Source organism: Megascapheus bottae, chromosome 21 (genome assembly GCF_031878675.1).
Source record: "Megascapheus bottae isolate mThoBot1 chromosome 21, mThoBot2.hap1, whole genome shotgun sequence".
In the NCBI taxonomy this organism is placed as follows: domain Eukaryota; kingdom Metazoa; phylum Chordata; class Mammalia; order Rodentia; family Geomyidae; genus Megascapheus; species Megascapheus bottae.
The window spans coordinates 15,336,078-15,352,542 of record NC_143529.1 but is presented as its reverse complement, the minus strand read 5'-3'; the positions used below and the strand labels follow the sequence as shown (position 1 = coordinate 15,352,542).

At 38.1% G+C, this 16,465-nt stretch overlaps 1 protein-coding gene across 2 annotated transcripts in view; it reads right to left on the bottom strand.

Moving 5' to 3' along the window:
* Nucleotides 1–16,465, bottom strand: part of Adam23 (ADAM metallopeptidase domain 23) — a 176,269-nt gene that overhangs the window by 83,598 nt on the left and 76,206 nt on the right. For both annotated transcript variants that reach the window (XM_090354683.1, XM_090354682.1), the window contains exon 4: nucleotides 6,051–6,114. In XM_090354683.1, coding sequence (XP_090210809.1) covers nucleotides 6,051–6,114 — 64 coding nt within the window. The remainder of the gene's footprint in view (nucleotides 1–6,050; nucleotides 6,115–16,465) is intronic.

Below are 16,465 nucleotides of genomic sequence, written 5' to 3'. Positions count from 1 at the left end.
GCCCAGGTTTAAAATTGCATGAGCAACACAGAAGTGAATGCGATTAAAACAGCTCCCCATCACTGATACAGCCACACAGGAGGAGAAGGCTAGAGGAGAACTGAATAGTCGTGTGGATGCTCCAACCCTATGCTGCCCTCTGAGCATAGCCAAGAAGTGCCTTGTCCTTCCCATCCCCCAGTCCTCACCCCCACCTCTCCCCCACTCCACCCCAACCCACCTCCATCACCACACATACAAGAACTGCCATCACACCACATAAGGCATAGAATATTGGAAAGAATATGCACTTTCTGTATGGGAGTGGATCTTGCAAAAACAAAAAAGGAGAAAGAGATTCCACCTACATGCTGGACATCGGTTACATCACTCTTTCTGCTCTGGACAAGAGCAAGTAAGGGGACTGGAAGAAGTCAGGATGAGAAAATAGAGCAAATAGCAGGGCAATGTCTCAACCTGATAACAAATGAATGAGAAAGTACAATGGACATTTCTTGGAAGATAAAATCTGGCCAACAGGTTCATGAAAGTGGTCAACATCTCTAATCACTGGAAGAGAAATGCAAATTTTCTTTTTTTTTTTCACCAGTCCCATGGCATGAACTCAGAGCTTGAGCACTGTCCCTGGGCTGCAGCTCTCCCACTTGAGCCACAGCACCATTTTCAACTTTTTCTCTGTATGTGATACCAAGAAATCGAACCCGAGTCTTTGTACATGCTAGGCAAGAACTCTACCACTAGGCCAAAGGTAGAGCCTGAGAAATGCAAATTTAAACCACACTGAGGTATCACTTTGCATCTACTGAGACAGCTAGAATCAAAAGATAAAGAATATTGGTGAGGATGTGGAGATAAGGGAACTTTTTGTACAATGTTGGAACATAAATTGACACAGTTATTATAGAATACAGTATGCAAATTCCCCTCCACCAAAGAAAATGTTAAAAGTACCACCAAAAAATTAAACATACAAAGGAATTAAATCTAAATCCTGACAATACTTTGAGGCTCACTACAGCTTTATGCACCATGGCCAAGACATCAGAACAATCAACAGGTGAACAAATAATGCAAATGAAAATACACACAAAAAGAAGGAAATCCTGCCATGCCTGTGTGGGGTAAAACTGGGAGATATCATGGTAAGTGAAATATGCTAGGCACCGTGAGACAAATACTGATCAGCCCAACTTATAAAGGCAAACAGTAAACTGATGACCACCTGGAAAGAGAGGAGAAAAAGAAGAGGTGCTGGTGAGAGGGTGCTGAGTTTGGGTTGCACAAGTGTATGGGTTGTAAAGACGGCATGTGCTACAACAGAACTGTACTTAACACACTATGCACTTCAAATATGCTATGAGGATAAAAGTTTAAACATTTTCAATATAAAAATAAAACAGTGGGTATGTGAATGACCTTAAATGTAGTGATCATTGTACAATGCATACATATGTCAATGCATGAGGTATTGTACAATGTTACTTTTTACATGTAAAATCTGTATTTTTCAATGATACCTCAATAAAATTGGGGAAAAATTCACAAAGAACTGTGTATTATTTGATTTCACTGATGATCAAAACAGACAATAGATAGAAGCATAGAACAGATAGATAGAAAAGTAGATCAGTACTCAGGACTCTGATCTGAGGATCACAGTTCAAATCCAGTATGGTCAGGAAAGTCTGGACGACTTTTAACTCCAGGTAACCACCCAAAAGTTGGAAGTGAAGCTATGGTTCAAATGGTAGACCCAGCCTTGAGTGAAAAAGCTAAAAGACAACACTACAGGCTGAATTCAAGCCTAGGACCAGCACAAAAAAAAAAAAAGAAGAAGAAAGAAAGAAAGAAAGAAAGAAAGAAAGGAAGGAAGGAAGGAAGGAAGGAAGGAAGGAAGGAAGGAAGGAAGGAAGGAAGGAAGGGAAAAGAAAAGAAAAGAAAGGAAAGGAAAGATAGATAGTGGTTACATGTAGCTAGTGGTTTGTTAGGGTAAGTGAAAGTATTTTAAAATTAAGGACTTCAGAGACATGGTTTAAGTGATAAAGCATTTGCCTAGCAAGATCCAGGCACAGAAACACTCAGGTAACCAGCTTCAAACCCCTGCACCACCAAACATAAATCAACAAATAAAATTCAATTATGTTGATGGATGCACAATCTTGCAAATATACTACAAATAATTTAATTGTCTACTTCATGGCATGTAAATTATACTACAATAGATTTGTTTAAACAAAAGAAAAAATAAGTACCTTATTTTTTAATTAGTAAAATAAAATCAACAAAGTTGTTTTATTGTATACTGTATACAAAACACTGCAGTAGGCATTAATTCTAATAAAAATTCCATGGGATGTAGAAAAAAGGCTCATCCCTATGCATCAAATGGTCTCTTGCACCTGTATTATAAACTTTATTGCTTTACCTCTCCAGTTCCTATATTTATTTTATGTGGAAATGAGTCTTTTTAGCCCATTTAAATGCAGTAAGAGTAAAACCAAGACATTAATCTCTTCTTTGCTGGAAGTAGGCATTAGGGAAAGCCTTGGTAACAGTGAAATGGAAAAACACAACCTTTTTCAGACTATAGATGCATGTCACTTTCCTTGGAATTAACTCCCAGAATAGTATGTTTGCATCTATATTGAATTCTAAAGTCAAAGTGTGATTCCATTCTGCTCTGGTTATGTGAACAGCACAGTTGGAGATCTTTGGAAGAAAGGCTGCATAATGTATAAAACCAAAAGTTTAATCTAGTCATTTTTCACATAGTAATTTTCATTTCTGGTACTCTATGCAAAGGTTTTCTTAAACAACATGGGAGGCTACCTTTGTAAAGTTAAAAATGTTTTCTTGGTTTCTTAAAAAAATGTGTGTGTGTGTGTGTGTGTGTGTGTGTGTGTGTATGTGTATGTGTGTGGCCAGGTGCTTATAGACAACAATTGTAACCTTAGCTACTCAGTGGACTAAGGACTGAGGATCGTGGTTCAAAGTCAGCCCAGATAGTTTATAAGACTCTTATTTCCAATTAACTGTCAAAAAGCTCAAAGTGAAGTTATAGCTCGAGTGGTAGCCTCAGGCAAGAAAGCTCAGGGCCAGTTCCCAGACCCTGAGTTTATTTACATGCATACAAATGTATGTATTTGTACATATGTAGTGGTAATGAGAGTGTGAATTTATGCAAAAAAATCCCAAACTATCCATATATATATATCCATATATATATATATCCATATATATATCCATATATATATATATATATCAAAACAAACAGGTATCAAAAACCTTAAAAACATGTATGAATTCACTGATCCAGAAAATCCAATTCTCAGAATTAATCCTTAAGAAATTATTCAGGATGTGTTCTGAATGTATCTAGCAGGCTTTTCCCCAAGATGGTTTATGTAGGAAAAGATTACTACAATCTAAATGTCTACAACTGTAGGATATATTCAATAAATTGTCACAAACAAATGTGAAAGAATATCACAACAATTTTATATAAAAAGATATACTGCAAGCTAAAATATTTATATTGTCCCTAGTATTTCTAACTCCTGCTGCAGATTTGTGTTCCATTATCATTTGGGGATTTGGGGATGTATATATATATAGAGAGAGACACATTAAAAACCAGGATGTACAGCATCATTGCATTGTGGGGGGCTGAGCCAGAAACACCGAGTTTAAGGCCAGCCTGGGCTACATATTGAGACCTTGTCACAAACAACAATAAAAAAAAAAAAAGAAAGAAAAATAGGCTGTTACTAAAGATAGGATGTTACTATTAATTCGTTATCTATGAAGCGAATAAATCTGAGTATGAGCTGTTTGGAGAAAATAGGTCATCAATGAGCAAAAAGCAAAAACAAAAACAGGGCTGGGAGTGTAGCCTACTGGTAGAGCACTTGTCTAGCATGCACGAAGCCCTAGGTTCAATTCCTCAGTACCACATACATAGAAAAGGCTGGAAGTGGTGCTGTGGCTGAAGGGGCAGAGTGAGCCTTGAGCAAAAAGTGTCCAATGATAGTGCCTAGGCCCTGAGTTCAAGCCCCAGGACTGACAAAAAATAGATAAACAAACAAACAGAAGTGGCAATGAACACAACTGCTTTACCGGGGTTGACATATCTTTTGTTTTAAATTTTAGTTACACACTGTGAGAGACCTAGAATGTCTTATTAATGACAAGGATTCCTTTTGGGACCTCAAATGACCTCTGGAGACCAATTAGCTATTCAGCTCCTTTTTAAAATAAGAAAAAATGGACTGAACTTCTTAGCAAGAAGTTTGGATCTGGTTACTGCGGCTGAAAAGGTGGCTCATTTGCTGAGTCTATAAAGTTCTCATGCAGTTTCATCTACTCCAGGCTCATGACTTAGCATCCGCAGTGTGCTCAGGGCACGGGCCAGCTGAAAGTGTGGGTTTGTACAAATGCCAGGAAGCACCATTCCCATTCCTGTGCTCCAGACAAGCAATACAGCTTACCTCCCAGAGTATTCACTTTTAGGGATATTTGACAACCACCAAGATGCAGCCTAAGGCCAACTGACAAATGCTGAGGTTCATCTGTGAAAGTGCTTCATGGGTAGCATATGATTCAGGAGCTGAAATGCACTCCCAATTAACTATGCACCCACAGTTAATTGGATAGGCATAAAACCTGGGAAATTTCATGGCCTGTGAGCACTGTTTACCATTAATACCACCTAGAAACATATGCTAATAGGCTATACACAGCATATCCAGACTCCCTGCTATACAACTCAACAGGTTCATACAGGAAAGATGCTATTTTTAGGTCAACACTCATTAGCAAAAAAAAATCCAGTGATGTTTCCCCAGTTTGCTTGTTCCCTTTCCTCTTCTGGGATCACAGTGCCCACAAACACTGCTTAGAATCAGTGGCATTCTGGTGACAATCACAAATCTGAGTTTTTTTGTGTAGCCACTCACAGATTTTCATCTTCACTGTGTTGGTACTCACAATAGTAATCCTCCTTGCCCAAATTAAAAGTCAACATGTTCCTTCATTGATCCTCCAGGAAGAGGAAAGCTAATCTGCAACTGAAAGAAATCAATTTCCGGTCACCTTTACCACCTTGGATCGCTTTGAACAGGTTCTCTGCCTGCTCTCTGACTCAGTGTCTTCCTTTATACAACAAGAAAAATAACCATCTCTTGGAAATGTTGTGAAAGTTAAGAAGAAAAATGTCTGGGGATGTAACCCAGGGCTAGAGCTTTTGCCTTGGGTTCAATCCCAGCACCATTAATTAATTAATTTAAAAAATTGCTGAGCCTATTATCAGCTCTCTGAAGGATTGTGAATTTGAAGCCAGCTTGGTCTACCAAGACCTGTCCTGTGGCCTTCTTGGGCACTGAACACCCACTCATTCTCGGAATCCATGGAGTCTTATAATTCAGATTGTATGGCTACAAGAGCATGCTTGAACATCTCTGACCTGAAAACCTGAAGTCCAAAACGCTCCAAAATTTTGTCCCAAGTGAAGAATTCCTTATCATAAAAGTGTTTTGATACACATTTGTTTAAAATATTATATAAACTTACTATCAAGATATGTACGTAAGTTATATGTGAAACATAAATGAATTTTCTGTTTGAACTTAGATCCCTCTCCCAAGGGATTTCATTTTATTTATATAAGTAAATATGTATTGATATATACACACATATATGGATATATACACACATATGCAGATATAAAAAGCAAAATAATCCAAATCATTTCTGATTCTAAATAATTTAGATAAAGGACACTCAATATATATATATATTAATGTGTTGTTATAAAAGTATATAACTCCTTACACCAGTACTGAAGGTACTAAATGTATAACAAAAACAATGAACATCCCTTTGTTGTCCTGCACATAAAAAAATCTCTAATATTATCGGAAAATGTGCAAGGTTTTGGACATAGCATCCTCATATAAGAAGCCAGTTGATTTATTGAGAACAATGTAATATGCACTGCTCAGTCCTATATGAGTAGGGTTATAATAGGCTATTTCCAAGCACTTTTAACATACCTTAGAATACTGTGGCTTCCCATCTTCATAGTGAATCTCCACATAATCAGAAGACAGCAAACCACTGCAAAGGAAAGAAAATAGTGGAGATTTAAAAGAGCTCAATGGAAGTAAGGGGCATGCCCAACCACAAAGTGTACAAAAATGGGTCATCTGCTAGTCTCAAACATTGCTTAATAACAAACCAGTCCATAATTTCCACAAAAAAAGATAAGACATGGACAATTTAAAGGAAACTATCCATTCAATCTCTAGTTGATACATCATGGGATAAACTAAATTCCAAATGGAAAATGACGTGCCCGATAAAAATCCTACAGTTATGCTCTAAATAAATGAAATTTTGTAAACTGTAATCATTGAGGAAAAATAAAGAACAAGAGTTGGGACGAACATTCAATTAAAGCCAGGTAGTGAATATTTTAGGTTCTTCCAGCCACATAGCCAGCGCCACATACAACCACTCAGCTTTGCCACTGCATAAGCAGGCACAGGCAGTCTGTAAACCTGAACAGTAGCTGTATCCCAATAAAACTTTATTTGAAGACACTGGATTTAAACTTCACACAGTTCTACATATTATTCTTGTATAGATTCTTTTCAACTATTTGAAAAATGTGAAAAAAAAATCCTTCACGTGCAAATAAAAACCAGTATAGCCAGATTTTGCCTTGAGCTTTGGTTTTTTTAAATCCTGATATAAAATTATGCTTAAGAACTTCAGACTTGGAAGACAAAGTGAGGTTTAAAAATTATTCCTGTCCCTCTAGGAATTACAGCCACTGGAAAAGTTCCTTGACTTTGTCAAATGGAGATTATCAAAAGGGTGCACTTTACAGGACACTGAAGATTAAATGAAACCATAAACATGCAGTACCTAGCCCAGAAATCAACACTCAGTGATCAGTATTGGGCACCTTCTGTAATTTTATCTAACAGTCAATTTCCTCCTTAGGAAATCTTGGCACTGTTTATTTAACTAAAGACTGAGACTGAGGGCTCTGTGACTGCATCGTTTTGAGATCTGCACCTAATGCATTTTATATTGACTCCTTAGGCAGGATGAAACGGGGTGACTTAGCCAGTCAGCAGTCAGTGGGTATCCTCCTGGGTCCATCCAGCAGGCTGCCCTGTGGGCACCCCAGGACAGCCTTTCAACCAAGAAATAATGTAGATGCTTTGACATTAGATGTGTTTCTCTACTGATACTGTGAATTTAATGTGTATAGATTAATGATTCTCTATTTGAACCTAAATTATGGTCTGTCAAGTCATTGCCTTTTTAAAAACCTAAGCAAGGGTTAAAAGTAATGGCAATACTTAATTCCATACACATAGGATACCTGATAGGGTGCAGAACTGCTTTCCTATTCTTTTTTGGAGTCAGCTGTCAGCATGGTTGGTGAATAGGGCTGTAGCTGGTTAATATTTCTCCAAGGAAGGCTGCAACTCCAAGAGTAAAGGATTTCCAGACCTATGGCCTAATTACAATTCTTTACGCATAACTCAATATTTTTAAAATTCTCAACCACACCATCACCTCAGCATGTCTAGGAGTTGGAAACAGGGTTATTTTAGACCACTCCTTTTGCTCATCATTAGAAGAGCAATGGCTTTCTAACCATTCATCAATCAACTCTGATAAAGGTCACTTTAATTATCCTAAGGAACTTTTCACTCAGGCTCATATCTATTCCTAGTAACGTCTGCGGGTTTTTGTTGTTGTTTTGTTTTGTCAGTCATGGGGTTTGGAGTTTTAGCTTGGGCGCTGTCCCTGAGCTCTTCAGCTCAAGGCTGCCAGAGCCACAGAGCCACAGAGCCACATCCGCTTTTCTAGTGGTTAATTGGAAATAGGAGTTTCACAATCTTTAGTGCCTGGGCTGACTTTGAACTGCAATCCTCAGATCTTAGCTTCCTGAGTAGCTTGAGTTACAGGCGTGAGCTACCGCGCCCAGCTTAACTTCTGTGTTTGAGAATCCTAAAAAAATTAAAAAGCAAGGAAGTTGCTACTTTTTAGAGAGCCTGTGTGAAATGTTGACCCAAACCTGCCCTTCCTCCACAGGCCAAAGCACTCTTCCACCTTCTGTAAATAGCACACATCAACATTTACCACATCCTTTCCTCCTGTCTGTCTGACCATAGCCTGAAACTGCTGCTTCACCAATGGTGTCCTTTGCACGTGGCATCAATGCCTCATGTACAGTTGACCGCTGATCAACATTTGCTGAGTGAGCAGACATAGTCAATAGCCTGCTATATATTAAGTGCAACCTGTGTTCTGGGAAAATTGGGTGCAGAATCAACTCTTTGAAACTGAAACTCAGGAAACTCAGCACAAATGTGCAAGATTAGTCATCTCACCCTTGAATATCATTTGTAATAGCCCTAAAAATGCCTCAAGGGCAATGGAAATGGAAATTAAATTAGAAGTTTTAATTAAGTATGGCAAAAATAGTGTGTTTTTTTATGATAGACAAGTAACATCGAAACATAACCCTTGCCTGTTTAATTGTATAGTATTGACTGGCCCCAATCAGTACAATCCCGTAGCAAATGCTTCCAGGTCCTTTCCTCCATGCCTGCTCCCTGTAAGCTCCCTAGAATTTCCTTTTGGAAACAGAATGTTCTGACCTGCTGATACTGATCTATTTAGTATTTGTGGATGCAAACATAAATTGGCATTTCTACTCTGTGCACTATCCTGTTGAGTATTTGCTCCTGAAGAGTCTAATAACTTGTGGGAACTGATAAAAGGGAGTTTTGGGACATCATTTTTTCCGATCTCTATGAGAACATCAATACTATTAAAACATGGCAAACAAATCAAGAATCAGGTCAATGAAGGGAACTGTGGCAGAAATAATGCTGTGGAGCCACCAAATGCCACTTCATCTTTGACTTTCTGGCACAACAACAAGATCGCATTTTACAGCTTCCCCAGTGAGGTAATGGCCAGGAGACTGCACTGCAGCTTATGAGATGTGGGCTCCTCTGTGCAATCATTACAATCTCTGCATGACTGCCCCATCTCTGCCTTCCATAGCAATCCTGGACTCCACATGCTGCAGACAGCACAACTACAAGATGGACTACACAGCTGAGCTTCCTATGACAGGATCTGAAGAACTCCTGCCAATATAAGCTATTTCCATCAGCTGTGGTCATCTCATATTTGACCATAATGTGGAAAAGAAGGAAAAATATATACAGGACTAATTTCTTACATTTTTATTGTATTCTTCTAATTTTGTATATTCTAGATATTGGCTTTGAGCTCCCATTATGTAGGCCGTCTTTTTAGCTTGTTAACTGTGTCTTCAACTATATAGGAACTTTTTTGGTTTGATGTACTTCCATTTATCAATTCTTTCTTAGATTTGCTGTGCTTTTAGATCTTTATACAGAAGGTTCCTGTCTCTACAGAGGACTCCTAATGTTGCTCCAACACCTTCCTGTAATAGCTGCACAGTTTCAGGCCTTCCATTGAGGTCTTTAATCCATTTTGCATTGATACTGGGGCCAGGTGACAGACAGGGATCCAGTTTTAGTTTTCTGCAGGTAGATATACGGTTTTCCCAGCAACATTTACGAAGGGGCTGTCTCTCATCCAGCCTATGTTTTTGGCTCCCTTATCAAATATTAGATGACTATAGATCTGCAGGTTTATTTCTGGGTCTTCTGTTCTGTTCTATTGGTCCTCAGGTCTATTTTTGTGCCGTACCAAACTCTTCTCATTACTATTGCTCTATGTTTGGAATTGTTATACATCCAGCACTACTTTTTCTTCCCCAAATTGTTTCTGCAATTCAAGCCCTTTTGTGGTTCCACATGAATTTATGGATTTTTTTCCTCTATCTTAGCAAAGAATGATATTGGAATTTTGATGACTTTGATGGGTATTAAATGGGCAAACAAGCTAAAGAGATACTTCTTAGAAGAAGAAATAAAACTGCCCAGCAGGCATGTGAAGAAATGCTCAACATCTCTAGCTATAAAGAAAATGAAAATCAAAACAACACTAAAATTCCATCTCATCCCAGTTAGAATGGCAATCAGCAAGAATACAAACAATAACAGATAATGGCATAGATATGGGTGAAAGAATAAACAAAAACCATGTACACTGTTGATGGGAATGTAAACTTGTTTCAATCACTCTGGAAGATGGTATGAAGCTTCCTCAAAACTCTAAACATAGAACTACCCTATGATCCAGCAATTCTACCTTTGAGCATTTATCAAAAATATTACTAACTAGGACACAGTAAGGCCACCTGCACAGCCATGTTCTCTGGCTATTCACCATAGCCAGGATGGAATCAATCCAGATTTCCTTCAATGGACAATGGATCAAGAAAATGTGATAAAAAAAAGAAAATGTGATATATATATGGAATTTTCCTCATGTATTCAAACATGAGTCATACAAAAAATTGCAAGCTTCTGCAAATAAATAGTATAAACAAAATTTCAGAACATAGTGAGAAGCATGTGGAAAATAATAGAAGAGCAAAGACAAAATCCAAAAAACAAAAGAGCCCAAACAGAAAAAATGGACAAAAGATATTCATAAACTAGAACATACAAAGTATAATTCATAGGGGGAAAAACAAAAGCTAATCAATCATTTTTAAAAATGGGAGCTGTGTGCGGTGGCTCATGCCTGTTAGCTACTCAGGAGGCTGAGATCTGAGGATCGCGGTTCAAAGCCAGCCTAGGCACAAAAGAACCTGAGACTCTTATCTCCAATTAACCTCTAGAAAATGGGAAATGAGGCTTGGCTCAAGGGCAGGGCAGTATCCTTGAGCTGAAGAGCTCAGGGACAGCTCCCAGGCCGAGTTCAAGCCCATTGATAATAAAAAAACTAAAAAATTTTAAAAAATTAAAAAAAAATGGGACCAGGAACGTGGCCTAGTAGAGTGCTTGACTAGTATGTATGAAGTTCTGGTTCAATTACTTGGTACCACATACACAGAAAAAAGCCAAGAGTGGAGCTGTGGTTCAAGTGGTAGAGTGCTAGCCCTGAAAAAGCCAAAGGACAGTGCCCAAGCCCTGAGTTCAAGCCCCAGGACTGGGGAAAATAAATGCATGTGTGAGTGTATGTGTGAGTATACATGTGTGTGTGTGTGTGTGTGTGTGTGACTGTATATATGTGTGTGTATACTAATAAGCTGGGTGCTGGTGGCTCATGTCTGTAACCCTAGCTGCTCAGGAAGCTGAGATCTGAGGATCACAGTTTTAAGCCAGCCTGGGTAGGGAGGTCCATGAGACTCTTACCTCCAATAATCACCAAAAGAGCTTGAAGTGAAGCTGTGGCTCAGGTAATAAAGTGATATTCTTGAGCAGAAAAAGCTCAGGAACAAAGCCCAGGCCTGTGTTCAAGCCACAGGACCATAATGGTGTTCTTCATCAATAATAAAAAACTTACAAGTCGGGCTGGGAGGTTGGCCTAGTGGTAAGAGTGCCTGCCTAGCATGCACGAAGACCCAGGTCAATTCCTTGGTACCACATATATAGAAAAAAAAAAGCCAGAAATAGTGCTATGGCTCCAGTGGTATAGCTCTAGCCTTGAAAAAGCCCAAGGATGGTGCTCAGGCCTCAAGTTCAAGGCCCAAGACTGGCAAAACAAACAAACAAACAAACAAAAAAGGCTTACAAGTCAAATTAACCTAATAACCTAAATGTCCATTTGCCCCCACCAGTTTAGAAAATAATAATGACTAATAATAGTGATTCTGGCAAGGATGCAGGAAAACTGGCATTCTAGGTAGCCATGACCTGGAAACAGGTTCACTCATCCAGAGTCTACCTGTGAGGACTTCTTGAGAGGAACAAAAAGCTAGGCAAGAGCTCTCTCTAGTATGGAGACTGTGCATAGGAACCTCCAAATTGAGTCTTTAACTTCTATTTCCTGCGCACACACACATACACACACACACACACACACACTACCACCACCACACCACACACACTCCATAATTTAGCTAGATAATCAGCTTTATGTGCTTTTACAAACCCTTGGAAAGGTATTTATACATAATACCTGAGCTTGAGCTCAGGGCCTGAGCACTGTCCTTGGGCTTTCTCAAGGCTAGAACCATACCATTGAGCCATAGTACCAATTCCAGCTTTTTCTATGTATGTGGTACCAAGAAATCAAACCCAAGTCTTCATGCAAGCACTCTACCATTAGGCCAAACTCCTCGCCCCACTGCTGATAATTTTTAAAATACTTGTACACATGAGTGGGGTGAGGTGGTTCATGCCTGTAATCCTAGCTACTCAGAAGGCTGAGATCTGAGGATCAAGGTTCAAAGCCAGCCTGGACACAAGAGGACCTGAGACTCTTATCTCCAATTAACCTCTGGAAAACAAGAAGTGGGGCTTCGCTTAAGGGTAGGGTGGTAGCCTTGAGCTGAAGAGCTCAGGGACAGCGCCCAGGCTAAGTTCAAGCCCCACCAAAAAAAAAATACTTGTACATATGTACATTGACATATACTATGCATATATTCATATATAAGAGGTTTATTTTTATGATTGTTGCTCTTATGTACTATGGGAAGTTATTTTTCTCTTTTTTCTCCCTTAAGGTTTTATCTCATGCTGTTACTGTATCTGACTTTGGTACCTCGTATAATATATATATATATATATATATATATATGTTTATTTATTTGAAATAGGGAAGAGAAGGGGAAAAACAAGATGATTGGGAGGGGTTGAGGAAGGAAATCACAAGAAAAACACAGGAAAGGGTATCAATGTTCAAGAAGTACGCACTACCTGACGAATGTAACTGTAATCCCTCTATATATTACCCCAACAATAAAATATATTTTTTAAAGTTGATATACAAAAAAATTCCTTTCAGTCATTTTTCTTTTTTCTTGTTTCCTGAGAATTTTACAAGGAATATGTTATGTTTCTAAGAAGAAATGACAGTGCAAAATATACTTCTTGAAAGAAGAGTTGCATAGCTCCTTCAATAAAGAATTGTTCATTTAATAGTGAATTTCAGGGCCAGGAAAGGCAAGGAACCACAGACATTCACAATATAACCACCAACCATGCCCTGCACACCTGGATAATGCCTCTATATCACCTCAACTCAGTGACTTGGAGGTTTCTTATGATTATGGGATGGGCAAGGACAAAAAAGGGAAACTTAAGGTAAGTGCACTCTCAAAGCTAAAATGAGACATGGAAGTATGTACCATAATAAGATAAACAGCAGAGCTTCAAATTGCTCTCAAGGAGAAAATGAATTTATCGACATGTCATGGTCAGGATCTCTAGTGAAGAAGTAGGGCTTGAGCAGGTTCCATGACATGATTTGGGCAGGAAAGAGCTGATCCTAGAGAGAGGGGCAGGGAAACATTCAAGACAAGCTAACAACGCAGTTGGGATAGATCATCATTGACACAGGATGGGCAGGAGGGATATAGTATTATGAAGGTAGGCTTGGAATCAGACAGACTTGAGAAGGACTTGGAATTTTCAAAGGAAAGAACAGGAGCTTGGACTTGGAAGGCTATTTATAAAAACTGAAAGCAAGCAATGTATTCTGTGTCCACAGAAGCTGTGAAAGCATTAGGACCTAGGAAGAGCTAAACCCAGATAAGTTCTTTTACTGGGTCAGTTAGAGCCATCAGCAAAGTAATTAATGTCATCAGCAGGAGAAAGTGGCAAGAAATCAGGAAAGACACTAGGAAGAGGCTCTCCACATATGTGAATCTGAAGCTTCACTCTCCTTCACTCATTTAATTAACAGCTGATGACCAGGTTATGAAGGAAAAAAAGATGAGGAGGGATAAAGAGATTAATAAAGATTAAGGATTCACTTTTCCCAAAATGCTTTGGCCAAATATTTGTTTATAGAACATATATATGTACAAAATTACTGTAAATATGTATATACATACATAATATATATGTGTATATACACATAATTTGATAGACACTAGTTCATACTTCACTGTTTTATGCTATTTCAATAGAATGACATTCTTATAGAACAATCACAATTGTCTCTTGGGTGCACTCTTCCTCTTTTTTGCCATATCCAAGAAGAGCCTAACTCTCAAATTGTTCTACATTGCTCCAAACTGATCCTGTATGGTATCTGCTGGCTAACCTGAGACCCCCAGTCTCTGTAGATCAGGTCCCTAAGACACACTGACTATGGCCGAATTCATACAGGAAAAGTCATTTGAAGCTAGCGCTGTAGATTTCTCTGCACTCGGAAGAAAACTGTGTTCTAGCCAATCATAAACACAAAAATGTGTGAAAATGATAATCAGGATTCTTCCTAGGTTGTCCTTAAAAAAACTATTAAAATGTAAAAACTTTCTGGCAGTAATATCAAGCCACTATAGTAGATAAAAACATAACACATTAAAAAGAAGCAAAGAGGAAGACAAAGGAAAAAGAACAAAACTTTTTAAGGATTTATTTAGGCAAATACCAAATGACTATCATACAAAACAATCATCTGTTTTGTTTGTTAATTAATCATTTAGAGAATGACCTTCAAGCAAGCTCACCTTGAGTGCACTTCATAACAACACAAAATTATTCAGAGGGGACTCATTTACTTTTTTTAAAAAAGTCAGTTTATCTGAACCATAACTAATTTCTCCAACTAAAGATAATTTCATTTGTCTAAATTATGTGCTGTTTCAAAACACACTAACAGCTTTTGAAAATTATAAAATTCATTTTTAAAAGCTGCCATTTGTTTGTAGCTTGCTTACAAAGAGGAAATCATGCCCAGCCTGGCTTGAAGGTTCAGTGTAGTTATTAGCATGCTATTGGAAAGTTTTTCATTAGGTTCATTGCCATGCCTCAGTCAACTGAATTGACAGACATATGGAGTTGACTGTCTCTGAGATCCAGGATAAGTCCCCTCACGCTGTGAGCTGGCTTTCTCCCTTTGAAAAAAAAATGTCAAGGGGGGGCAGGAGTTTGGCCTAATGGTAGAGTGCTTGCCTAGCATGCATGAAGATCCGGGTTTGATGCCTTGATACCACATACGTAGAAAAAAAAAGCTGGCAGTAGTGCTGAGGCTCAAGTGGAAGAGTTCTAGCCTTGAGAAAGTCCAAGGACAGTGCTCAGACCTGAGCTCAAGCCCAGGACTGGAAAAAAAATGTCAAGGAACATGAATATGATTATCACTAGCTCCTTCCTACATGTAACCTTCTAAGTCAGAAGTTGAGCACTGCAAACATACATCCCATATACCTTTTAGAAGCTGCCAGTCAGCTCTTGTCCACTACAGTGATGGCGAATCTTCTCCAAAAGTGCTGAAAGGACAGTTCCATTCACCTCACCTAAACACTAGGCAGTTCTAATGCAGTCTTTTTTTTTTCTTTCTAATTCTACTTATTTCTGTATACCTCAACCAAAAGACAACATTTCAAAATCCAAGCTATATCTGTTCTATATATTATAAATTAACAAAAAACTCATCCTTTTACATTGTCACTAATCTAAAAGCTTATGATCAAGATCTGTTAAACTACATCTATATTAACACCAACTAACCAAATGGCATGCTGAAAATTAAGTCAACACCGTTACAAAACCACTGTTTATGTGTGCAAAATAAATCAAGAGCCTTAGAATCATATCAATATGCTTACCATAAAGGCACTAAACCAAGTACAACAGGCAAAAATTAATATTCCTCCTGGAAAAGTATCTTATAATAAGCAAATCTGATTTCAGTGTCATTTTGAAAGACATATATAAAATAGTGGTTAGAGGTGAGTAATTTAATCTATTCTCATCTAATTATAGATTCTAAACATTTTGAATAATATTAAAACTAAGGTTTTATCTTTTAAAAGCTAATCTGATCATTATTTTCATGTGATACTCTTAAAATAATTTATAGGCTGACACATTCCTTCTGTGTTAATGTATATGTGATGAGCCTATAATAAAATCAAATCAGTGGTAGCTTTTAAATATGCAGAACAACAGATCCATGAATCAGAGTTCTACGATGATTTCTAAAACTGTACTTCTTTTCTTCTCCAGTCAGCCAACTTTCAATAAATTTTCTTAAAATTTCAGTCCAGGTACATAATCTCAAATTCACCAAGTGCCTCTCAGTGTCTGGATCAAAAGCAAGACCCTTATAAGACTCCAGAAGCAACCAAATCCCAGAGAGACTGACACAGAAAAAAAGAGAGAAACTATTCTATTTATATCTTTTAGGGTGTCTATTTTTAGGTGAATCTTAAAATCAGACATTTTTAGAACCCTGGTAGAAATTCTAACGTTAACTATATGTGATCCCTAGTGATGAATTTACTAAGTATCAATGCAGTAAATTCCAGAACCCTAACTGGTTACAACTGGAAATGACATGTATAGACAAGACTTCTAATTGACCTGCTTCATATCCAGAA